This window comes from Malus domestica, chromosome 05 (assembly GCF_042453785.1).
Source record: "Malus domestica chromosome 05, GDT2T_hap1".
In the NCBI taxonomy this organism is placed as follows: Eukaryota; Viridiplantae; Streptophyta; class Magnoliopsida; order Rosales; family Rosaceae; genus Malus; species Malus domestica.
In genome coordinates this window covers 17,914,320-17,940,422 of record NC_091665.1, presented here as the reverse complement: position 1 = coordinate 17,940,422, position 26,103 = coordinate 17,914,320, and the positions used below count along the sequence as shown (strand labels likewise).

The 26,103-nt window shown below is 36.4% G+C and overlaps 2 protein-coding genes and 1 long non-coding RNA gene across 9 annotated transcripts; 2 read left to right on the top strand and 1 right to left on the bottom strand.

The window, feature by feature from the left end:
* Window positions 1-4,585: 4,585 nt before the first annotated feature.
* Window positions 4,586-4,921, top strand: LOC139196104 (trans-cinnamate 4-monooxygenase-like). The gene has a single exon (XM_070821765.1). The coding sequence runs from the start codon at window positions 4,586-4,588 to the stop codon at window positions 4,919-4,921; it is 336 nt and encodes a 111-aa protein (XP_070677866.1).
* Window positions 4,922-7,953: 3,032 nt separating this feature from the next.
* Window positions 7,954-17,694, bottom strand: LOC139196419 (uncharacterized). 7 transcript variants are annotated; one of them, XM_070822318.1, is made up of 12 exons: window positions 17,558-17,694; window positions 16,205-16,589; window positions 15,468-15,581; window positions 15,299-15,388; window positions 15,118-15,191; window positions 14,735-14,891; window positions 14,165-14,317; window positions 13,520-13,740; window positions 13,272-13,392; window positions 12,031-12,167; window positions 9,391-9,745; window positions 7,954-8,384 (listed from the first exon to the last, which is right to left on the bottom strand). In XM_070822318.1, exons 8-12 carry the CDS (start codon window positions 13,531-13,533, stop codon window positions 8,313-8,315), a joined length of 699 nt encoding a protein of 232 aa, XP_070678419.1. In that variant the 5' UTR covers window positions 13,534-13,740; window positions 14,165-14,317; window positions 14,735-14,891; window positions 15,118-15,191; window positions 15,299-15,388; window positions 15,468-15,581; window positions 16,205-16,589; window positions 17,558-17,694; the 3' UTR covers window positions 7,954-8,312. The 7 variants fall into 7 exon arrangements, with proteins under 7 accessions (XP_070678419.1, XP_070678421.1, XP_070678418.1 ...); XM_070822320.1 differs by having other exon boundaries at window positions 15,299-15,371; XM_070822317.1 differs by having other exon boundaries at window positions 14,735-14,908; window positions 15,299-15,581.
* Window positions 17,695-17,882: 188 nt separating this feature from the next.
* Window positions 17,883-24,687, top strand: LOC103403622 (uncharacterized). The gene is made up of 2 exons (XR_011581313.1): window positions 17,883-19,606; window positions 24,554-24,687. It is a non-coding gene; the product is annotated as an uncharacterized lncRNA (long non-coding RNA).
* Window positions 24,688-26,103: the final 1,416 nt, after the last annotated feature.

The window sequence follows — 26,103 nt, the reverse complement described above, 5'->3', positions numbered from 1 at the left end:
AAAAGAAAATAATAATGTCAAGGTTGTTGAGAGGTTTCGTGTAGAGCGAGAGTTTGCACAGGGTAGTTTGTGTGTTGAATTGAAGAGAGCCTAAATGATGCAGCGCACCTTGTATTTATAGCATTCATATCTTTTGCTTAGCATGGCCGAATACTTTTGTAGAGTTCAACTGCAACTCTTAACTCGCAGAACTGAAATACTGATCTGTGGCATAGGCTAAAGCCTATCTTCTAGATGGCTACTCGTGATTTTCTGACAAAATGAAAGCCTATCCAACCAAAAGCCTTCTTATCTCATCATCATAGCCTAGCCTACTTAGGCTTCTTATCTCACCATCATAGCCTAGCCTACCTAGGCTTCTTATCTCATCATCATAAATTCCATCACCTTTACACCCATCCATGCATGCATCCTGATCCCTGTTCGCTTTTTACAAATTATCACCATAATTTAAAATGGATAATAATTAATTCAAAATCCAACCCCATTAATAGCTTCCAAGTGACGTCATAATATTGTCTTGTCCTGCATGTTTCATTATCTGATACCGTGCATATCTTAGATTTAGAGTAATATTAGGTTCAAATAATTTAATATATTACTAAGAGATAATATCATGATTAAAATCACAATATTATTTCTCAATAATAATGAAAAATCATTTCAACCACTTTGTCGTTCAACGGTCTAAAATCATGCTCATTCAACGGCTTCGATTACTCGGGCCGATAATGTAAAATTGGGTCAAAACAGATACATGAAAGCTCAATTACATAGAAGTGGAGTGTGAAGATTTTGATTTTTCCCACTATTGACTGAAGGACAAAAGTTTGTCTCATGTGAAGATTTTGATTCTTCCCACTATTGACAGAAGGAGAAAAGTTTGTCTCTATCAATTGTATACATTGGCTGGTATGTCATGTACAACAACGATCGGTTAAGTAGAGTAATTTTTCAAGAGATTGTTAGGTCATCTCTAACCGAAGGCTGGCCAGATGACTCGTTTTAGCCCTTTGGCCCTCCAAGATATTAATATTTTAATGAACAATGTAGGGCCATATTTGCCTCCATCTCCAACCGAGGGCCAAAGGACTAGAGGGCTCATTTTAGCCCTGTCACAAAAAACCATCTCCAACCGATGGCCAAAGGCCTATAGTATGAAATGTGAAGAATTGAAATAAAATGAGGCAAGACAATATGGAATGGTGAAAAAATATGTGAGAAATGGTGTAGGAAAAAATTAGAAATTAAAAAAAAAATTCCAAAAAAAAGTGGGCTGTTAAGAACAAAACAAAAAAATGGGCTGACACCAAAAATTGAAGGCCCTAAAGTGGGTTGAAATAAGAAAAACACAAAAAGGGAATCGGGCTGGGCAAGTGAAAAGTAAAAAAAAAAAATCAAAGTGGGCTGGTTGGCTGGCTGAAGATGGCCAGCCCTCTGGCCCGTTCAGATTCCATGGGGCCCACGAGTCCTCTGGCCTAGCCCTAGGTTGGGGACGATTTTCGGGCTATTTTTGGCCCTCTGGTGCTCTGGACAGTTCAGTTGGAGATGGCCTTAGGGGACCCCCTAAGGGTCCTCTAGAATTGGTTTGTCTTTGACAATTTATTAGGTTTAATGAATGTTAAATAAAAATTAAACCTTAATTTGTTTATTTTGTTCAAGTGAAGATATAAACTAGAGTATTCGTGAAGAAAACTTGTTCCTTTTAATTCTATGATTTTTATGGAAATTACGAGACATAAGTTTTCTTTGTGATTTCTCCATCTTTTATAATCACTTAGTACTAGTTCAGTGATATTCCTCTTCACTTGTAAGTGAAAGGTCTTATGTTCGATTCTCGCTAAAGACAAATTTGAACCACATTGTTAGTAGTCCATTGTGAGGCTTAGACCACTCCCTTTGCTTTACAGTAAATAATGTCATTTGTTCAACAAAAAAATAATCACTTGAATAAAAGTTGTAAGTTAACGTTTATATTATCGTTCAACATTCATTAAATTTAATGAGTTTTATACATTCATAAACATCAATTGAGAATATAAATTATATTGTCTTTATGATAATGACGTATTAATAGCATCTGCAATGCGTGATGTGGTAGAAACTAACACACAAATTAAACCCTATTAAGATAGTTGTAGTACGCGTAAGTAGGGATCGTTCTAGGCCGGGGATTAACTAGGGACGCTAATCAACACAAATTAAACTTAAAAACTGAAACTAGACTCAAGCAACTCAAAACAAGCTAGACTGACTCAAATAACACAAAACTAAGTTGAATTTACTCAAAACAATAACTAGAATGTAGTTTGGACGAAAATTGAACTCAAAATACTCAAAACAATGTAAAACAACCAATCTAGACAATTTCTAACCTAAGTACATGAAATAGAAAGGGGGGGTTTGTTTTTGACGAATTTAAGACTAAAACTAAACAGATTTAAAGACTCTAAATACTTTGGACGAAATTGGTGATTTAAAGGGTGAATGGCTAGTTAGAGGGTCCTTCTCCACACATGACACACATGCATACAAATCGATTTCTAGTTATTCTTCCAATAAACCATTAATGACAATGCCCCAAATTAATCATGAGAAGCACAAATTAACTTTCAGATTTTCCTAAATTCATTGAATTGGACTCAGCGACGCAACCAAATTATTCTTATCAAGTTTCCTACATGAACTGCATAATAGAGATACGTATCAAAGATCATTAAGTTCTATGAAAATTATAAGCATTGACAAGGCATTCATAACTATGAACTGCATGATACTCCTGCCAATAATTCACTTAACACAATCATGATTAGTGACTTTTACTACTTGTGAATATAAGTTCATAACGATTAGGTGAAATTCCCTTATACTCTAGCATCAAATTCATGCATGCAAACTAAGTAGGCCTCCTTAATCAACACACAAGAACAAGTTATCAATCAAACTTGCATTCACGATTTATGAAATCATAACTGGAAGTACTCAATTCATATCACATACATGTTCATGGCTTCGAATTCTCCTCTAACTAAAACGAAATTAGTTCCACATGTTCAACATAATTGAAAACCAAATTAAACTAAACATTGGACTAAAACTAAGGATAGAAAGAACCAAAAAACACTCAAGCACTCCAATGGCAGATTTGGCACAATCCTTAGCTGCTAGGCACGGCACAAGTCCTCCTTCCTCCCTTGCAAAGCTCGACACAAGTCTCTGAAAGAACTCAGAAACTTGCGACACTCATGTATATTTTCCTCTCTGATTTCTCTATTGTGTGTTGTGTGAATTATGGTGAGAAAATATGTATTTATAGGCTAGGGTTTCGGCACAAAGTAGTGGAGGAGAAGGATTACACAATCCTAAGGGAATAGGACTAGGAAATTTGGCACAAAGCTTCTAGAATGGAATATTTGGCAGATTTCTAGAAGCTTAAGGATGAAAGGGTGCAACACTCTTTTAGGCAAAGGATAGGGCTTTTAGAAAGGGGTATTTAGGTGATTTAATGTGCAATTGATTCCACCTTGCAGCTGGAATTAAGGTATGATAAGATTAGGATAGGATAAGATAAGATAAGGTTAGTTTGGATAAGATAAGGTTTTGGATAATGTTCCTTCCTTTTAGTTAATTCCTTATCTTCTTTGTCTCGACTTTATTTTCTTCATCTCTTCAACATATTTCTAGCCTCTTGAACTTCAAAAACATCCATCCACCTTGCTCCATACATGTGCTATCCATTATTGGCCCAAAACTGCTCTAAAATGCTACAAATTGCAATTTCTTGCCAACGTTGTTATTTGAACCTGAAAACACATGAAAATAGCTTAAAACACTCTAATAAGTAGAAACTAGCTATGAAAATGCTAGAAAACAAGCTAACTAAGTCGCATAAATATGTTCCTATCAATGCGCTTGAAATTGCCCACGTCAATGAGAAAATTTTCATTGTGACTGGAATACGGGTGGTACATCACGTGTTTTTATATAAGTGGTGGAAAATTATATTTTTTAAGTTATTAACTTTTTAACACATATATCTCACAATTTGTATAGTGCATGGCACATGGTGTACCACCCTGTGTACTAACCACACTGAAAAATCTCTCCACGTCAATGTGCAAAGCAATACATTTTGGCATCTCAAAAGTCTCTCAATGCCAGCGAGGTGTCTGTTCCCAAAGTCCAATTGCTAATCTTCATGCCATGTGGAAACTTAGGTTAATCAGACATTTGGCATGAAATTTGGTACTTGGTATTTGGTATTTGGAGTTATTTAAGAAGCCTATTAGAGCAATTCCACCCTTAAAAAACGCGCCAGCACCCAGCCCATTTAATTCACTCAGTGAATAGTGATAGACCCCAATGAACAGTAATAGGCCAAATGCATCTCCACCCCTAAAACTAAATAGCCTAGTCAATTTTATTAAAATATTATTAATTTTTATTATAAAATAATAATTTAATTTCTAATTTCTAACATTATCCCTTATTCTTCTTCCCACTTTTCACTCTCCCACCGGAACTCTCTCTACATTTCGCTTTGTACGCCTACCAAACTACTCACCACACCAACACTCCCCCAAAAATGGACCTCCTCCTCCTGAAAAAGACCCTTTTGGGTCTCTTTGTTGCCGTGATTGTCGGCATTGCCATTTCAAAACTCCGCAGTCATCGCCTCACCATCGGTCGTCGCCATCGCCATCGTCGCCGTGATCATCGCCCCACCAACCTCGCCAAGAAATTCAACGACTGCTTCCTCCTCCGCATGGGGCAACTCAACCTGGTCGTCGTCTCCTCGCCGGAGCTTGCCAAGGAGGTGCTCCACACCCAGGGAGTTGAATTCGGGTCGAGGGAGGCGTGGCGGTATCGCATGGTGTCATGTAGGTCAGGCAAGAGCTTAGCACATTTTGAGCTGGCCTAGAGACCAGCTTGGGCTGGGTGCTAGCCTATCTGCTAGGCTGGAGTGGATTGGTTGGGTGTCGGCCTAAAGGTTCCCCGGTGGAACTGCTCTTAGGGTTATCAAGAAAAAGCAAATTGAGTAAGTATTTTTTGTGATGTGCACAATTACGTACATGTCATTTTGTCAAAGATATCAGAAGTTGTCGACCTACTCACTCAGAATGTGCATATTTTACACACACCAAGAGAACGCCAGACAGCGTAAGGGTAGACTAAAATTGCTCGGGTAAATTGCCCACTATAATATGGTCCGCTGGAAATGCAATTTGAGGTTGAAGGGCAATTTTCGGTCTCTCAGTGCCAACAAAATGGGAGGAAGATTCTCTCCCCTCCTAATCTCTCTCCCCTTCCCTCCCCTCCTATTTAAACAGTTATGATTAAGCCTGTTGATGCACAAAACCGGAGGTCTTGGAACAATGTAAATCCGACCGTGAATCTGCAAGAAAGTGAATAACACAAGATGTATCGTGGTTTACCCCAATGTTTGGGCTACGTCCACACTGATATTGTATTTTTCTAAGAGGATTGTGAGGGAGAGAGCCTCTGTAATGTGAGTGAGGCTTTGAGAGGGTGAGGGGGCTTGCTCTGAATATGAGAGCCCCTCCTAATTGTGAGGGTGAGGAGTCCCTTTTATAGAATAAGGGCTCCTCACTTATTACATATTTGCCCCTTCATTTATTACATAATTACATTTGAGTCCCCCGAGTATTTATACGAGATCTAAATACGGAGGCCCTAAGTATGGTACAAACAAAGCCACACCACCATCTTCTATTAATTTTTTTAATAGAGAGAGAAAGACAAAAAGAAAACTGTGACAGGAGCGGAAAAATGAGTATTTTATAAATAATAGCCAAAATTTAACACCCAATTTCATAAATATCACTTTTTATTAAAAAAAATTCAAATATAACAGAAAATCCACTTAAATAGATAAAAATACCCTTAAAATTAAAACCAAATAGACATAATTAAGTGGCAAAACCCTCACCCAATTAGTTTTGATTGGTTTGTGAGGTCTGGTATAATTCAGAACTTCCTAATAGGGGTTATAGATTAATTATATTTGCGGCGAAGAGAAGCAAGAATTAAATTGGAAAGATCCTCCTGTGAAAACTGTTGTTGTTTTAAACTGTTATCCAACAAATTTTAGAGAAATTTGTAAGCACAATTAGATTGCCATTTGATTTCAATGAGTTAGAAACCTCAACTAATGTCATGTGTGCTAAGATGATTGTAAAGCATATTCTACTGGGATGATATTGTATCAACGGTAGCATTTGAGTTTCAAACATGAGAGTCAAATTTTCAAGTTTGTACTCAATTAGTTGGTTGTTGAACACTCGGAACTGTTCCACGACGTTTACCAACTCCCCTCTCCGTCTCGCACTTTTAACAACGATATAGAGGAGATCTTTTCAAGTGTTTTCCTTTTATGTATGAATGAGTTTTTGGATTTTTTTTTGGGTATTTAGGTCTATTCACATGAGTTTTTTTGTTATATTTGAAAGTTTTCATAAAATGTGACATTTATAAAATTGAGTGTTAAATTTTGGTTATTATTAATAAATACTCGAAGAAAAAGGGATAAAAATAGGAATGAAGAGAATTCTACTTCATATATCTGTTGCTAGAGCTCAATTGCTAATCTTCATGCCATGTGGAAACTTGGGCTAATTAGACATTTGGCATGGAATTTGGTATTTGGCCTTTTTTTACTAAAAGATAGAAGCCTTTTAGGGTTTTAAAGCCAAAGCAAATTGAGTAATTATTTTTGTAATGTGCACGCTTACGTACATGTGATTTTACCAAAAGATATAAGAAGTTGTCAGCCCACTCGCTTATGATGTGCGTGTTTTACACATACCAACACAAAAATGGGAGAACGTCTGCTGGCGCAAGGTCGTACTTAAATTGCTCGGGCAATTGGGCGGGCTTTGCATGGTCCACAAATTGCCCTCTCCAATTTGGGCGCTAGAAATGCATTTTGAGGTTGAAGGGCAATTCTCGAGCTCTTGACCTTACCCTTTTACAACAGGTGGACTTGCACTTAGGTCACATAATCAATTGCATCTCAACTCTCGAGGCTTCCGAATATTTTAAATATATTTATATTTTGATTTATTACAAATATTAAATATAAAACGTAAATAGTAATTAACCTTATAAATTTATTTTTAACTTATGATTTGACAATTGATTTATTTCCATAAAAAGAAACGTGAGAAAGCTTCTCATCTTAAAGATGAGATTCCTTATCTGAAGATAAAGATCAAGTCCATGTACTTAATTTTGTTCCGTTGTTGATTCGTACGTTTTGATTTCTTCTGCTTTAATTCCTTGCAGTTTTTAAGCCCCTAAATTATTTAGCACTGCAATGTCTATTTCATATATCCATATATATATTGATCCCCTGTACGAAGGAAGGTGCAGGAAAAAGAAAACAATAGTTTTTATAATTTTCAAAACAAAAATTGAGTTCTGAAAGCAACATATTGAAAAGGGTGTGAGTTCGAGGTTTCTTCCGGTGTGCAAGGAAGAACCTCATCAGAAGAAGAAGGTTCTAGGCTGTTTTATCATGGGACGACATGGTATTTGTGAACTGCTTGCACACTTTGGGCAGAGCCGCGAAACGTCTTAAAGAGAACGACTTAGTCCGCAACCCATCCCAAGATTCATTCACCATTCAAGGCTTCTACATATTTCGGGTAACTTCGTTCCTTTCTATTTCAGTTTACAACATGTGTGTCTAGGGACTTGAATGGTCAAAACATACCATCCTATGCATTGGCTTTGGACCGTGCGCATGCGTCCCTAATTCGCCGCCGGAAGACAATAGCCTTTCCCCTTCCCCCCTTCGAATACGCATGTGACTCACTGTTGTGTAATATTTAATCTTCTGTTTGGAAATGCCTTTGTTTTTTTTCTTGCTGAATACTATGTGGCTCACTTTTGCTTTTTGTAACTAATTATGTTAATAAAAGGGCAGTTAGGAATTCAAATGTAAAAGATGTGAATATTAGAACAATGGCAGTAGAACTGCCAAACCATATCCTACAAGCAAAAAAACTCACACGATGCCGTGGGTTTACAACTCTAGTTACACATAATTACAACAATGTTTCTAATTTTACTACTACATATATACAACCATACTCACAATCTTATTTACACACATGCAGCATTTAAAACTATGTTAAATGGGGGGAGTTTTACCTCAGTACAAAACTTGATAAAATTAAACAAATCCCCATGTCATTGGTTCTTCATTTTGATCCCTGCTCTTATAAACTGGGCTGAATGTTGCACAGAGACCGTCTCCACCGCAAAGAAGGGATTCTCCATCGTCACCACTATTGGTGTTCTCTTCCTGTTTTCCTTTTTCCAGATATTGGAAATTCCAATTTTGAAGCCATTTTCTCACACTAATTAGCAAAAAAATAAATTTAAAAATTAGAGAAAGCAAAGCATAGAAAAGACAAAAAAGAAAAGGGTAAAGCCATCAAGCTCAACCCTTTAATTTATACTCCAAAAAAATTAAACACAACCCCATTGAATGATTAATCTTATTGTAATGACAAATTATTATGGCCAAACTTTTGGTTCCTATCAAAACCAAGTTTTCATATATATACAAATCATATAAATTCTTCAGTTTTAGACATTCTTAAGAATTGTACAACAATGTCATATGATTGTGTCTGCTCCATATCAAATACCTCATAATATAGGTGAATCAAGTGATTACATGTATATATATGTTTCTAAAGCGACGTAGAACAAAGTTCTATTTGCCAGTCTATAGCATACTTAAAACAATGATAAAAAGTTGATCCCTTTTCAATGGCACTAAGTCAATTGAGACACAATCATATAACAAACTTTTTCATTACAATCATAACTAGAGATCTAACATAAAAGCTCTCCTAGGCTTATTTTAAGCTCTCAAGTAGCCACAAATGTTGTATCCCTTCATACAGAAAAAGAAGAGATGAACCGGACTAAACATTAAAAAGAAAATCTCAAGGGTCTAATTATTTTCAAGGCATCCATTACCTCAACTCATTTTAAAATATTTTTGAAATATGGTGTCATTCAATAACCTGTTAAATAGAACATAAGAATGTTGTTGGGTTTATAGTATATTTCTTTGAATTGTTAGGTATTTGACAGTCCAAATCTTTTCGTTATCTTAATTACAATTGCTAACCTCAAGAACTTGCAAACAAATTTTCCAAAGAATAGCCAATGACATAATGATGGTAATATACTTTCTTATAAAACAAAATAATACAATCTGTTTTTTGTCATATTCTAGAAATGAGTAAATTTTTAATTGCCTTCTCAAACAGTATATATATATATATATATATATATATAGCTTGAAGGTGAGAATTATAATGAAGATTATAAAGATGCTAATGCAATTACCACTATTTTGTCTAGCGATTGCCGTTTATTGATATGATGAGGGATAGAAAAAAGTTGTTCCATAGGATGTTTCTTGACATAAGGGGATGATTTAGCAAAGCTAGGTGTTTTTGGGGTTGAAGGTGATGGCATTGATGAATATGGGTCATAAGGACTGGCTAATGCCGTTTGGTAGTTGGGTCGGAATTGGCCAACGGTTGATCCTAATGGAGATCCTAAGGGAACAAATCTGTTTGGTATGGCTAGGGCCGATGATGAGGAATTGGGAATAGATTCCTTTTTTGGTGGTGGAGATGGCAGAGTGGCTGGAAGCCTCCTCTGGCTACTATTGTTGTTCTTTCCTGACATTCTTTCCCTGCAAAAATTCTCTGGTTAAAAAATCTGGAATGCAGTTATGGCTGCCTTTAATGTACTCGATATCAAAATAAAAAAATGCTTAATATGGCTTGCCATCGTGCAAAAATCTGTTTTGATGCAATGTTTTGAACATCTTTTTGTAAAACATGTTTTGCAGACATAATTTAATGATCCAAGGAATCTTTGGAGTTGGGTTTTGTCAGTAATCTGATCTGGGAATTTATCTGCAAATTGGATAACTCTATCTATGGGTTGAATGGTAGATTGGTGGATATTGTACCCTAAAAATCTAACATTCGTCTGAAACAGTTTAATCTTAGAGGCAGAAACAACTAATCCATTGGACTTAATTATTCTAGCAAACAAATGCAAATGTTTCCAGTGTTCATCTATAGACTTTGAATAAATAAGCACATCATCAATGTAAACAATCAAAAAATGACTATACTGATTAAAAATTTCATTCATAATATTTTGAAATTTACTTGGTGCATTTTTCAAGCCGAAAGGCATTACATTCCATTCATAGTGTCCAAAAGGAGTTACAAAAGCTGTTTTGTATTTATCAGATTCATTTATTTGAATTTGCCAAAAGCCTGATTTCATATCAAATTTTGAAAAAATAACTGCTTGAGAAAGCCTTTTGATTAAATCTCTTTTGTTGGGGATTGGATACCTAATCCATTCCAAGACTTCATTCAAAGGTTTGTAATTAATAACTAATCTGGGAGTTCATCTTTCTAATTCTGCATTTTTCTGAACATAAAATGCAGGGCATGACCATGGTGACTTACTTTTCCTAATGATACCTTTATTAAGAAGTTCTTGGATTTCTGTTTTGCAGAATTCCATGACTTCTTGACTCATTTGTATTGGTTTAGCCTTAGTAGGTATTTTAGACTCACTAAATTCCTTCATATAAGGAAGTTTAACAATATGTTGTTTTCGGTGCCAAAAAGCATTGGGGATATCAGAACATACTTCATTAATAAGTTTCTTTTGAAAATTATTAATAGTTTCTAACAAAGACTTATTTGTTAGCTGTTCTTTAATTCTTTTGTGATTAATTTCTTCTTTTAAGAAATTAATATGTTGTGACTTATTAGTAATAATACTAATAGTTTTTGAAATATTGTTTTTCTGTAAATGTCTTAGTTTTTTAAGGTCTGTTTCCAGGCAGAACTCAAATGTGACCTTCTGTCCTAAGACTCTAGTGGTAATTTTATTATGATAAAATTTAAAAGGATATATAAGTGCTAAAAATGGAAGTCCTAATATAATTGAATCAGAAATATTTTTGATCAAAACAAATGGGGTTTTAAAACAAACATTATTTTGGCAAACATGCGCTTTAGGTATTTCGTATTTCAAATGCATAGGAGATTGATTAGCAGCACTAAGTATTTCAGTTGATTTATGAAAATATTTAGTAGGTATTAACCCTTCTTGAATACAATTCAAATCTGCGCCGGAATCAATCAAAACAATTGTTTCCAAATGAAAATCTTCTATTACTATTGTAATTTTAGAATACCATTTCTGAATTCTTATCTTATGTAAAAGACTTAAAACTAGGTTCTCAGTTGATTGAGATCCTGACTCAGAACTGGAGGAAGAACTAGCAAGTTCTTCTTTTTGGGGATTTATTAATGAATGGGTTTGGATTTCACTAAGATGAGTACGAACTTCTATATTTTCTGATTTTAAAAATTTAATTTCATCTTTTATTTTATTCACTTTAACTTGAAGATCTTTAACCGTGATTTCTTTCTTAGACTTATTAAACCTTTCCAAGGTTGTTAAATATTTTAGTCGTTTACTATTTTGTTTGGCGATTGCCGTTTATTGATATTATGAGGGATAGAAAAAAGTTGTTTCATAGGATGTTTCTTGACATAAGGGGATGATTTAGCAAAGCTAGGTGTTTTTGGGGTTGAAGGTGATGGCATTGATGAATATGGGTCATAAGGACTGGCTAATATATATATATATATGGGTAATCTGGGTAATTCAATCCCCTAGAAAATAAGTTCACTGAACATGATTTCATAAAAAAAAATAAAAAAAAAGATGGACGCTTGATGCATGCCTCGAAATCAAAAGAACGCATAAATTTTTCATTCCGTATGAACCATACCAACAAAAAAAAACCCAGAAACCTAAATTAATAAAAAAAAATCCAAACAACTGAAAAACCCACCCCGGTTGAATTGAATAAATCCTAGCAAACTCAAATAAATCATTATATATTTCAGACTGAAAACGGAAGCCAACATCAGGTACCTCAAGATTGAGAGAGATAGAGCTGAGATATCAATGACAGACCAGGAGGAGGAGTTTTTGGGGATTTTTCTCGCTGAAATTTTCCTAGCTGCGTGTACACCTTGAAGAGGTTGTAGAATTATGTGTCTCACCCACGGCTGTACAAAATGAAAAATGTGAAATTAGGGAATAATTTTGGAAAATAAGGTACAAATTCAAAATTCCAAAATTCCAAAAACCCAAATTGAACGCAAAACATCAGAATTCATAATCAATAGAACGTGAAAAATAGTAACCTATCGAAAATGCAGAAAGAGAGAGATCGAAATACAATTGGGGTTAAGTTCGAAAACCCTCATCGAAACAGTAACAATTTGAGGCATGCAACAACTGTTTCTTGTTCATGAGATGAGACTAGCCGTAACGATGAGGTCCGACTCACTGACGTTCGGACGACAACAACTCGCTGTCGTCGCTAGCAGAGTCACGAAGAGGAGCGAGAGAGAGAAGAAAGAAAAAATACAAAAAAGAATCAACATATATAGTTTGTAAGACAATGGCATACCTGTAATAACAAAAACCTAACAGGGGCAAAAAAAGAAACACACTACTTATGAACAATGTTTCAGTTATACTAGAAATTGCTGCTCGCGCGTTGCTGCGGGATTAGAAATCGTATGGAAGATGGATAAGCTAATTCTAAATCATCAAATTTGCAGCTGCATTGCATGACAACCAATTGAAACCTTTTCTCTAAATTATTAAACAACATTTAGCATAAACTAACTTGCAGTTCAAATGCAAGAATGCAAAAGAAGATCAATTGTCAAATTTCATACATGTCAAACTTCATTTAGGAAACTAAAAATCATAAAGAATAAATTGATAAACATACAAAGATAGTTCACAATCACCAATGTTAAATGCTGATAAAATATATAATACGATAATTTCTGTTTCTCTCATAATTATAGAATTTAAAGAACATACCAAATTACCAATCAAACCAATCAAAATTTCCACTCCTTGGCTAATTTCAGAGAATGCCGAATCCAAAATCCATGAACCCAACACTGTCATCTAATTTCAATAATGATGTTCTAGTACTCCTTCAAAATGCACCAGTTGGTATATCCGTCTCTCTCTCTCTCTCTCTCTCTCTAAGAATAATTGTTTAACAGTAATCATAATAACAGGCTAAAAGCCTTGTGAACTATGTTATCAAGGAGAAAAAATGTCAATGAGAAATGAAGATAGAGGACCTTTACTGGTGTACTCGAGAAATTGAGAATCATTAGTTGCAAATGGCCTCCGATCAGATCACCTTCAAAATTCTCAGGTGCTACAGCTACCCCGAGGATAGTTGTTTTGTCCAACACAACTCTGCAAGAATAGTCATTCTTCAATTTTAAGCAGGATTGGAAACAAAGTAGTGTATTAAAGCATTAAGATAAGGTTAGTTGGCCAAAAGTTTTTAGCTTCGTGTGTAATTAACCGGTTTGGCAATTACCTTAAAGTAAGCATAGGCCAGAAGTAAACATGTTTATTACCTCCCCACAGCTACTTAAACATTTCTTCTCATTACATGTCCCAATATAGTTACACTCGCCACAACTTCCAGTTCAGGCCTAAACTCTTGCCATTTACACATACTTCAACTTTGCCATGATGCTCATATCTAGAGCTGATGGTAAACCTTACTGCATAAAGAGCACAGTAGCTCCCGTTTACCTACAATAGATGAAAACCATTTGAAAAAAATACATAAGCCTTTGGTTATAGCTTTTACTTACTGTTTCTGATGAGCTACAAAACACAGCCAACAAAAGAAAATCAAACAAATACCAAAAGAAGATTAAGCGCAATATTCCAATTATAACCATTTTTTTATTTTTGTATAAACACAAATATATTAAGCTCTCAATCATTTAAAATGGAAGAGATATGTGAAGGCAGTCAACGAACTGAAAAATATCAATGTTTCAAACTAATGTCTGGCACAAAATTGTTGCACTTGAACTACCCTAATAACACATCATGGAAATCCTCCCTTGATTATCTGAAACGATATGGTAACGTTGAAAATGTATTGCATCCTCTTAAATTGAAAGTGCAAACAATGAAGAATGCACATGAACAACACACAATTTCTTACCAATCAAAGGATTCACAACCATCTGCTCTGTGTTTATGATTTTTCTTGTTCAATCTCTGGTCTGGCTTGTTTGGGAATGACCATCTTTTTTCGTGGTCACCGTGTTGTTGAATTGGTGCATATTCTTTTTTGCTTTGCCCAAGATATCTCTTGCTATATATTACGAATAAGAATCAGTAAAAATTCAATATAAAAATCTAAATTTGTCAATCTATGTAACTCAGTGCAAACTTCATCAAACAACCAAGAAGTATAAACCAGCAAGGTTATTTTCTCTTCTTTTTTTTATCAAAATGAATTCTACTGTTCCCATCTATTTGCATATCCCTTTAAATTGTCCAAAAACACAAAAGAAATATATCTTGATCCATACCAATTAATGATTTCCCATTTACTTAAGTCAGATGTCAAGGGAAATGAACTGATGGAGCTAAAAAAGAGAGAGAGAGAGAGAGAGAAAAAAAAACAGTATTATTCAATTATATGGAGAATTACCTGATTGTACAAAAGGGTTGAAAATTACCCTTAAAAAAAAAAAAAAAAGGAAGAGATGGAGTGGAAATCACATACCAGCATTAGGCTTAAACTTGTAGTGCTCATTTGAGAGAGCAGTGATAGTGCTGATGAGAGTGTAGGGAGAGAAGCAAAATGCAAATCGTAAGAGTTTGAGAGAAACCGCTTGAGGGACACTGCAAATTGATCGTTGAGATTTGAGAAACCGAGGAAGCTACAATTTGAGACGAACTTCATGTCCCACAGATAATAAGAACAGCGAATCATTTTCATCTCATGCACTGGTTTGTCATTGTCATTCGAATTCACAAATCCATTTACTCTGAATTTCTTAGTTAGCACCAAGGAAAGAATGTTATAAGCAAAAATCTATTTCTAGGTTTCCCACTAAACTACCTGTTAAACCATGGTAAATCAAAATGGGAAAAAATTATAAATACCTTTGTCAAACCTCTTGGGATTCAAGTCCACCGACTCCACCCCAATACTTAGTGGCGCCCCAGAAATCTTGCACCTTCAATAGCCAAGATCATGCATGTATCAATATGAATACGGAAGAGAAAATAAATGCAATTTATTAGAACAAAGAATTTGGGATCAACAAAGTTTGTCCAAACTTACTGCAAGGCCAATAACAGCAACTGAAGATAATTTTTTGTTTTGCTACATGAGAGGGGCACCCAAAAATCCAAACCTGTCGATACGGCACAACTGAGGATGCAAACTTTATCCAATTGAGCAAGGGGCTTGATCTTGGAAAGACGGCCAGAATGAATAACAATGTACTCACTTAAGTAAATGTGCCAAGACAGTGATTGGTGAACGTTATTTCCTAGCTGGTTTAGTTTGGCTATTGCTTTCTATTGAAAAGGAGTCAGCTATTTGCGTGAGTCACCACCTTTTGCTGCATGGCGAAAAATTTGAGGGATCAATAGTGTCTGGGCCTGAATCCCAAAAGGAAAAAATAACTCAACTAAGTATATATAAAATTAAACATATAAAGGGTAAGATCAACCACATCCCATAGGAGAACAATTAAATGCCACTCTCTCAGTCTCGAGTACAACTGCACTTTGTGATTAAAATTCACACATGTTTCACATATGCTAAGAACTAATGTTCCTGTAGGTTTTTCATCACGAACGAAATTTGCACTCTACTTTTCGATTTCAAACCTTAAAAAAATCACTTAAGCATCTGAATTGGATTCCCAACAATTTGGTGGAGGTTGAATGGATTTTTACTCCCATTATACCCTCGGAAATATAAATAATCATTGGAGACCGAGCAGCACACACTCATAAATAAAAGATTAGGAAACTTTGGTTCAGGATAAACATAATGCATACAAAACAATAAAATTGATAGAAAACAGATCGATGCACAGAGAGATAGAGGCATAAAGAGAGAACTTACATCAGCTGTGCTCTCAAATACATATGGTAATTTGCATACGAAGAAACATAATACCGAAACAGTTATAAATCATCCTATTCAAACAAATCAAACGAAATGTATAAAGATTACCTTAATTTCTGATTCTATGATTTTGCATTTGACTCCACCTCCACGTTGTTTTTTGGTTGTCTCTTTTCATGAATTAAGTAATCGACTGAATTACTTAATTCAACTGATTTTAATCAAAGAGATGAAAGCTTCAGTATAAAAAATATTTTATGACCTACACGCATAGCAAATCATCAGTAAACTCCAAGAACCTAATTGTACAATAAACACTCTAGCATTAACTACCCATGAATGATGAACATGCTTATTGCCAAAAATGATAAACATGTTTAACTTGACTTCATTTTTAATGGCATATTTAATAAACTTTCCATCTGCATTCCCTTTCCTCGTTCAAGTTGAAAGGTTCTGTTTGAATCCCATCCGCAACAAAGTCCTTGTAATCCTGCCAAAAGATACCCCCAATCACTGGTTATCGCTTCCATTGATCCAATTAGCAGAAGTATCCAACAATCTCCTTGACTGGAAAAATTCTTGCCAATCTAGAAAAGAACTATTCCAAATTACGGATGTACTCGATTAATTTAACCAAGAACATGCACAGCACCACCACTATTAAGAAGCATCAACATACAAAGACAAAAGTTTCTACAATCAGTTGTTAAATTGCTACCAAAAACATGCATAGAAAGAATAAAAATGACCACAAAGATGGCAAAACAATTAACCACACATGTTGTTTATATGCCCAATGAGAGGGAAAAGCTTCTGCAAATTGAAAAAACGAATTTATATAAAACAGACATGTCACTTTAGTCTAAGCTCACACACTATCTGAAAGAGCCTATTTTATCCATTCCAATTATACTTCTGTGGAGCATGTCCCTATACTATTCCCCACCAGCAATCAATCATAAACGCCATCTACATTAACTAGCTCACACTTCATATTAATGACACCTAACTGCCACCAAAATAAAAGACATGATGAAGAGCACACAAATTAGAGACTTTGTTAAAAACAACCTTGTGTACTAAGTAGAACTTGAACTCACCTGATATGGCAACCTCTAATGCAAGGTAGAGAGTAGAAAAGCTAACGCATTGACAAACAGAAAACCAACAATTTAACTTGTGTTGCAAATAAATATTAGTAAAGTTATAGAACTCACTGGTAGTTTATTTGAAATGTTAGGAGTATCTAGTGTATGCACAGGGTAGACGGTTCTTACAAAACTCAGGGCTTGAAAATAAAATAAAATAAAAATTGAAAAGAAATCAAAACTACTAAAAATTCCAACATTTATTGATGACTATTTTAGTAAAAGGATCAAACAATCATGCCATCAAACAAATTTAAGGGGAAAAAAAAAGTGAACTAAATTTAAGTTGAATAGAGTGACAGTTGCTTACCCAGAAACCCAAAGCAAATCCCCAAAAATTCACGCAGAAATCACCAAAGCTGAAAACCAAAGCTCCACTGGGATCATCCACACAACAATGAACACCGATCATCACCACCGATATCCATCTCCTTTTAAAGACAAAACCCTTTTAAATTCGCAACCCGAGAACCAAAACCCCCAAAGAAAATCTCAGGGATGGGTGAGAATTCCCGAGAAAAATTCAAACTTTTTCGGCAAAGATGGTGTTTTTCCCTGGAAAATAAAAACAGAGAAAAAAAAAGGAAAATAATCAATCTTTAGGTTTGAAATAGAAAGAGAGTTGAGCTGTTGAAATAAATGTGTTAGGATGCAAGTGGCATTACTTAGTTAGTCAGGTGTCAATTATTGAGTTGGATTTTTTTAGCCTGCAACTAGCTATATAAGTTGAGATATGTGCAGATGCAAAGGGTGAATGAATATTTGATTGTATTAGTGTTCTTGTTAGTATATCTTGCATTTGAGTAAAGGTTGAAGTGGGGTTCTATCATTGGTATCAAGCCAGTCTTGATTCCTCAATCCCTTCTCTTTTGCCGATTGAATCGTGCGTCAACGAAGGAAGCCATGGAATTTCATAACCATCTTGCTGCGATTAATGACACTCTCAATGTGCTAATTTAGCGATTTGATGCCATGGAAGCTCGTCAAGATTCTTCTGATGCTCGATTCGAGAAACTATACCATGATTTTGTGGCCAAATGCGATAGGGGTTCACATCCGCTGTTCATCAAAATGGCATCTCCTATCTCTTTTGAGAAATCGAACCAAGTCGTTCTCAAGCTTCAATCCTTCCATGAGGAAAAAAATTCATGCCAAAGAGAGAGTGAATCAACTCTCTCAATTTCATCAAAGTTACAAGCCCAAGACTCGTCCTTGTTTACGACCCATATTGAAGAGATTCAAGAAAGTTCGCGACTACGACAAACACGACGACGATGGTTCTGCAATATTTTGTTCCAATTCCAAATTTGAAGAAAGTTGTGGGTTTTTTTGGAAAGCTTTGGTTGTGGAGGACGAAGAGGTTTTCAATTTGTTCGACAGGGAAGCTAAAGATTATGTGAAAATTCCTCCATTTCTTGATTCTAATCGCAAGGCAGGCACCGCAAAGGAGTTGGTTTCTTTATTCAACAAGAAAGTTGAAGATTATGTAATAGCTTCTCCAGTTCTTGATTCAAATTGCAGGAAATCCAAGGTTCAAGCTTATGTTCTGGGTTCTACATTTCGTAATGGCTTGGCTACTTCTTTTGGACATAAATTCATTCAGTTTGGGATGGCGCCTTCATCTATTCGTGAATCTAGTTGCAAGAACGACGTGGTCCAGGATTTCATTTTCACAATTCCTGTTTCTGATGATAGGTTCGTGAAAATTGATTCACCTACATTCCAGGTGTTTGATGAAGGTCACAATCAATAGATTGTGATTTTCAGTTGGGCTATCATATGCCGATTTCTGACACTAGAGGAAAAGTTGATACCATTTTGGTGCAAGATGATGCTTCTACTGGTGTTGTTCTTATTCTTCAATTCCACTACCATAAAGGAATTCGTGATAAAGGTGGTGGTTTGGCAAAAGACAAGATTTGGAAGGACCATTCGAGAATATTCAGGTACAAGATTAGTACAATCCTCATATCTTCTTGTACAAAACAATCTGAAAATGCTACTGCATATAACAAAGATGGAACTATTTGTCTCTCTTAATTCAACTCAATGGATTTTCTGGCAATTTATGAGTTGGGTTTTGTTCTTAATGCGAAAAAGAGGAATTTTTTGGAGGAAGCTAACCCCTTTATTGTACCTGCTGAGAAAACTCGTCTTGCTCTCAACGTGTTTGATGAAATTCCTGACTCAAATCATCTTGTTGTTGTCAATTTTGACATGTGCTATTGCAAGGGTATTCGAGATAAGGGTGGAGGCTCAAAATTCAGGTATATGGTTACTCTGAATATTCATTTTTCTTGTATGAATGCATCTGGAGATTCTATTGAATGTAGCCGAGATGGAATATTTGAGGTTGTAGGTATTAGAGTTTGTGTTTTATGTGTTTTTCAATGGAGATCTCTATGTTGGAGGTTGAAGAACAAAACAGAGAAATGAGAGAGAAGAAGATTGAATGTGTCTCTTCGATTTCACTCTATATCCAAAAATACATTTGTAACCGTTATGTATGTAGAGGAAGGGAGATCCTTCACTCACCAATACACAACACAATCTCAACCATACATTGCTATCATCCTATGAGATGATGCCACTTGTCTTGTTATATCACTTAGATCCTATGCTAGAGAAGAGACCACTTGGACTATGATCCAATGGCTCAGATTACATCAGCAAGATAAAGCACATAAAAGGAAAATCAAAATTTGTAACTTTAGCTCCAAGATATTAGCTCAAGGGTTATATATCAACACTCCCTTCTAACCCTTTAGCTGATTTCACACCAAGTAGATCTCTTAGGTAGACAAATCGATCTTTTGACAGAGCCTTGGTCAATATATCTGCAATCTGGTCTTCTGTTTTGCAGTAGACAAGTTCAATCTCCTTTGTTTGGATAGCTTCCCTGATAAAATGAAATTTCCTAATGATGTGCCTAGTTCTCTGGTGTAGAACTAGATTCTTTGCCATTGCTATGGCTGAAGTGTTGTCGCACAGAATTGGTGTGCCTTCCACTTGCTCCTCACCAAAATCTTCAAGCACAAACCTTAGCCATTTAGCATGTGATGTTGCTTCTGCAGCACTGACATATTTTGCTTCTGCAGTGGACAATGCCACCGTGTTTTGTTTGATTGATGCCCATGAAAACATACCGAATCCAAGTGTAAATGCATATCTTGAGGTGCTTCTCATGTCATCCTCACTTCCTGCCCAGTCACTGTCACAGTACCCTATCAGAGTAGTTGTCTTCCCTTTTACAAATTCAATTCCAAAATCAAGAGTGCCCTGAATATATCTCAACACCCTTTTGGCTGTTCCCATGTGTTTCTTTATAGGGTTATGCATGAATCTAGCAAGAAAACTAGAAGCAAACATTATATCCGGCCTTGTAGCAGTCAAGTATAACAAGCTACCTACAACTTGTCTATATTCACTTTCATTTGCTGCTTCACTACCATCTGTCTTGCATAACTTCTCATTCACAGCCAGTGGTGTTGCCACTGATTTGCAATCTTTCATCCCAAATTTCTCAATAAGCTTCATTGCATATTTTCTCTGGTGGATAAAAATGTTTTTATCTGTTTGCACTACTCCCATGCCAAGAAAATGATGAAGTAACCCCATATCAGTCATCTCATAATGCTCATTTTTGAACTCTTCGAGTAGTTTTGGACAACTTCCAGTATATACAATATCGTCCACATAGAGTTAAACAATAATGATACCTGTAGCTTCACTAGTTTTGACATAAAGTGTTGCTTCACTAGAACTCTTCTTGAAACCTGCCTTGCCGAAATAGGAATCTATCTCATCATACCAAGCTCTCGGAGCTTGCTTCAACCCATACAGAGCCTTATTCAACTTATACACCTTGGTTTCTTCACTCTCCTTCACAAAACCTTGTGGCTGCTCAACATAAACCTCCTCCTTCAAAGTTCCATTCAGAAAAGCAGATTTTACATCCAACTGATATAGATTCCATTCCTTCTGTGCAGCAAGTGCTATCAAGGTCCTAATAGTATCTAATCTTGCAACCGAGGCGAATGTTTCATTGTAGTCTATCCCAGGCTTTTGGGAATAACCTTTTGCCACCAGTCTGGCCTTGTTTTTCTGCACGGATCCATCAAGGTTCAACTTGGTTTTATAGACCCACTTAACACCAATGATTGGCTTGTTAAATGGTCTATCAACTAGCTCCCATGTGTTGTTCTTCTCAATCATTTCAAGCTCAGATTTCATTGCATTTTCCCATGACTCATCTAGAATAGCATCTTCATAGTTTTCAGGTTCTACAATGCACATGTTACACTGAGCCATGATCTCATTTACACTTTTCCATTTCTGTGGTGTGTGATCAGTTGTTTGAGAACTTTCGAAAACATTCTCACAGTGATGCAACAACATCCTCCACTTGAGTTGATGTATCCAAGAATTGTCTTGGTTCACATACTTCCACTTGATTCTGTCCTTCACTACAATCTGCCATTTGATTCTCAATAATCATGGGAACTTGTATTTCACTCTTATCAGTGTTCTCCCACTCCCATGAAGCATTCTCATCAAAGTGTACATCTCTAGACAGGATGATCTTATTAGAACTTGGATCAAACACTCTGTACCATTTTTCACAGATTCCATAGCCTACAAAAATACACTTGCGACTATTTTCTTCAAGCTTATGCCTTAGTGTTGAGGGAATGTGCACATAGCATAGTGACCCAAAGATCTTCAAGTGTGCAATGCCTGGTTTTCTACCAGTGTATGCTTCAAATGGAGTTATCTTCTTGAGGGACTTTGAGGGACATCTATTAAGTATGTAGACTGCAGTGTTCACAGCCTCTGCCCAAAATGCATAAGAAAGACCATTTTCATGCATCATAGACTTTGCCATTTCCACCACAGTCCTATTCTTCCTCTCAGCTACTCCATTCTGTTGAGGAGAATATGCCATGGTTAATTGCCTTTGAATTCCAAGCTCATTGCAGTAACTATCAAATTCAGTTGATAAGAACTCTCCACCCCGATCACTCCTTAGACATTTCACCTTATATCCACACTGCAACTCTGTCATTGCTTTAAACTTCTTGAAACAATCAAATGCACTTGACTTGTTTATGAGAAAATATACCCAAGACATCCTAGTACAATCATCAGTGAACAACAGAAAGTACTTATTTCCAGAGATAGATTCAGTTTGCATTGGTCCACAGATATCTGTGTGAACCAATTCCAAAGGAAATTTTGCTCTCCAAGCTGATTTTGATGGAAAAGACTCTCTGTGTTGCTTTCCTAGCATGCAGCCTTCACACACAACAGAGGTTTTCTCCAAATGAGGCAATCCATGAACCATTTCTTGATCTTCAAGCATTTTGATGCTTCTGTTATTTAGATGCCCCAAATGCTTATGCCATATCTGCATACAGTGTGTCACACTTGCTTTCAAGGCTATCTGATTTGCTGGCATCATTGTAAGAGGAAAACACCTGTTGTTTGTCATCTGCACTCTAACCACAAGATTATCCATTGACCAACCATCGAAGATACTCACAATATTTCCTTCAAACAATAGATAGTACCCGTGCTCCATCATCTGTCCAACACTTAGCAGATTCTCTTCAAGTCCAGGAACAAGCATCACTTCTTGAATGTGCTTTCTTCCCAATTTGGTCTCTATAACAAGAGTCCCCTTTCCTGCAACCTGAACAATCTCTCCAGTTCCCATCTTCACCCTGGAAGTCAGATTCCTTTGGATGTTGATTAGTAACCTTTCATCACCTGTCATGTGGTTACTACAACCACTATCAATGTACCATGAATGATTCACCTTCACATCTGTCATAGCATTGCATGCATAGAACAGGGTACCAGTTTCTTCAACATGGTTTACATAGTTCACATTCTGTATATTTTTGTTTCCATGGCAGTCTCTGATCACATGCCCAAGTTTCCCACAACCTGTGCATTTTGGCTTCCCTTCAAACCAACATTTGCCATAATGCAATTTATCACAGTGTCTACAATTTATCCCACTTCTTTCCTTTGAATTTCCAGTTTTTTTGAAACTTTTGATTTCCAGAATAACCTATTCCCTTAGAGTTTTTACCTCCAACATTTAGACTAGCAAAAGCTCGTTCAGTAGAATTTTCAGCATGTCTATCCAATCTGAGTTCAAAACTTTTCAGAGAAGCAACTACCTCTTGAATCTCAAGAGTTTCAAGGTCCTTAGAATGTTCAATTACGGAGAAAATAGGATCATATGATCTAGGCAAACTAATCAACAATTTTTGCACAACTCTCTCTCTAGACAGATCCTCACCATAACTCTTCATTTGATTCATTATATCAAACAATCTAGTGAGATATACAGATAAGGATTCACTATCTTTCATGCGAGTATATTCAAATTCTCGACGCAAACCTTGCAATTTTACGCTCCTTACTTGCTTATCTCCTCTGAACTCTTGCTTCAGAATGTCCCAAGCACCCTTTGAGGTCTCTTCGTTCACAATTCTGGGGAAAATTTGGTCTGAGACAGCACCTTGGATCAACCCAAGTGCACGAGCATCCTTCATCAGGATTTCAGCTAACGTTGGCTTCTCCACTTCCGTGACCTCGATCTCTTCTATCTTCTTCTTCTCCTTCTTTGGATCTGAAGCATCGAACCCATTTTCAACGAGATCCCATAACCCATGAGATTTCAAAATGGTTTTCATTCGAATGCTCCAGAACTCATAATTTTCTCCATTGAAAACTGGTGTGCGAAGCTCAGCAGTGCCTGATCCTGCCATGTTAGACATCGGATTCAAGAAATCACACCACCTCGATCGTCATATGAGCTAGATTGCAGCTCGAATCAATTCCAGTTTTCTTTTCACAGATTTACGCCCAGTTTAGATAACCGAACCTGGCTCTGAAGCCATATTAGAGTTTGTGTTTTATGTGTTTTTCAATGGAGATCTCTATGTTGGAGGTTGAAGAACAAAACAGAGAAATGAGAGAGAAGAAGATTGAATGTGTCTCTTCGATTTCACTCTATATCCAAAAATACATTTGTAACCGTTATGTATGTAGAGGAAGGGAGATCCTTCACTCACCAATACACAACACAATCTCAACCATACATTGCTATCATCCTATGAGATGATGCCACTTGTCTTGTTATATCACTTAGATCCTATGCTAGAGAAGAGACCATTTGGACTATGATCCAATGGCTCAGATTACATCAGCAAGATAAAGCACATAAAAGGAAAATCAAAATTTGTAACTTTAGCTCCAAGATATTAGCTCAAGGGTTATATATCAACAGTAGGTGGAGAATTTTATAGTTCAAATATTCAATTGAGCGGGGCAGGGAAGAAGAAATTCCCAAATGTTAGGGAGGATTATCTGGTTCATAGCTTTTACGGGCAGAAGAAACTAACATTTGAAAGGAATGTTCATGGATCTTTTGGTTTGCCATATACTAGTCATTTACTTGAGGGTGGTATATTAATTGGTAGAAGAATGATGACAATGAGTGACCATGGTATTCTTTACCATCTTAGTAGCAAATATGATGAGCATAGGAAATTGGATGTTGCCTTCACTCGTGCAATGCACATGCCAAAACTGGACGATGGGTCTAGTGTTTTGGGTTTGTTATTGTTAACTCTCTGGAGAACTAATTTGATTTGGGAAGCTAGTACTACTTTGATGCCCATTGTAGAAGCTATATTTGCAATTCCACCTTGGATTGTAGATGAGGCTTTACGTTTCATACTCATCTCAATTGGTAAAACAAATTAGATTGTGGGAAATATTGTGTTGCGCAAAACTTGGGGGTTGCCAATTGAGAGGGCAGATTCTTGTCAACCGATAAGGCCGCTGGTATTAATACACAAATTTCCAAATAATACTACAAGCATGGTTGTTAATTTTGTGATTACTGCTGTGATTGGTGCCTTGTTTGCTGAGAAAGAAAGGAAACAAATTCATAGTGTTGGTGTACGGGTGGACTTTCTATGTAGGTGCTCAGTTCATGTGAGTAGTGTCATTATGCATCTGGACTCTAGGTGTGGCAATGAGCATAATACCTTGAGGTTTTTCTTGGACCCAGATTTGTGTGAAATTACTAAACCAAATATTTCTTGGAATTATTTGCTTGCTGGATAACTCCGCCTATGTCTTACATGGCCGGTCCCAAGCCCGGATAAAGGAGGAGGGGGAGGGCGTCAGGTAGTCGACAGCCGGCACTCCATGATCACGTCGAATCCTTATGAAAATGAATCCAGAACAAAATCGCGCTAAAGCTAGGGCGTCACCCGTAAGTGGCGCGCTGTGTGGCCTGAGCACAGTGATAAGTGAGCAAGGGTCGCTGTATCTCCATCGGCACCCGGATGCAGTGTTAAATGAGCAAGGGGGCCATAGAAACTTCTTTTCGAACGACTCCACTCAAAGTTGTTTGGGAGCATATGCTCCTATCAACTTTACCCGGGACACACAAAAGAAGTACTTTGATCCTATTAGACGGGGGAGGGTGAAGAAGCTAGGACAGAAGGGTAGAGTTCAGGAGAGCAAAATGCGTTTAGGAACGTGGAATATAGGAACCTTAACGGGAAAATCTATGGAAGTAGTGGAAGTTATGGTGAGGAGAAGGATAAATATTATGTGCCTACAAGAAACTAAGTGGGTTGGTAGTAAGGCAAAGGATCTAGAAAACTCAGGGTTTAAACTTTGGTATTCGGGCACAAATAGAACGAGAAACGGTGTTGGCATCATCGTGGACAAGACCTTGGTACAAGATGTTGTAGATGTCAAGAGGGTAGGAGATAGAATCATGGCAATCAAGATTGTAATAGGACAAGAACTTATCAATGTGAT

What these genes read in the sequence shown, in the direction of transcription:
- LOC139196419 (XM_070822317.1), bottom strand. An exon ending in TCTCGAGTACACCAGTAAAG is followed by an intron (nt 12,168 to 13,271) that starts GTCCTCTATCTT and finishes CATTTTGTACAG; the next exon opens with CCGTGGGTGAGACACATAAT. An exon ending in CTATCTCTCTCAATCTTGAG is followed by an intron (nt 9,746 to 12,030) that starts GTACCTGATGTT and finishes GAATTTTTGCAG; the next exon opens with GGAAAGAATGTCAGGAAAGA.
- LOC139196104 (XM_070821765.1), top strand. Translation starts at nt 4,586, where the DNA reads ATGGACCTCCTCCTCCTGAAAAAGACCCTTTTGGGTCTCTTTGTTGCC.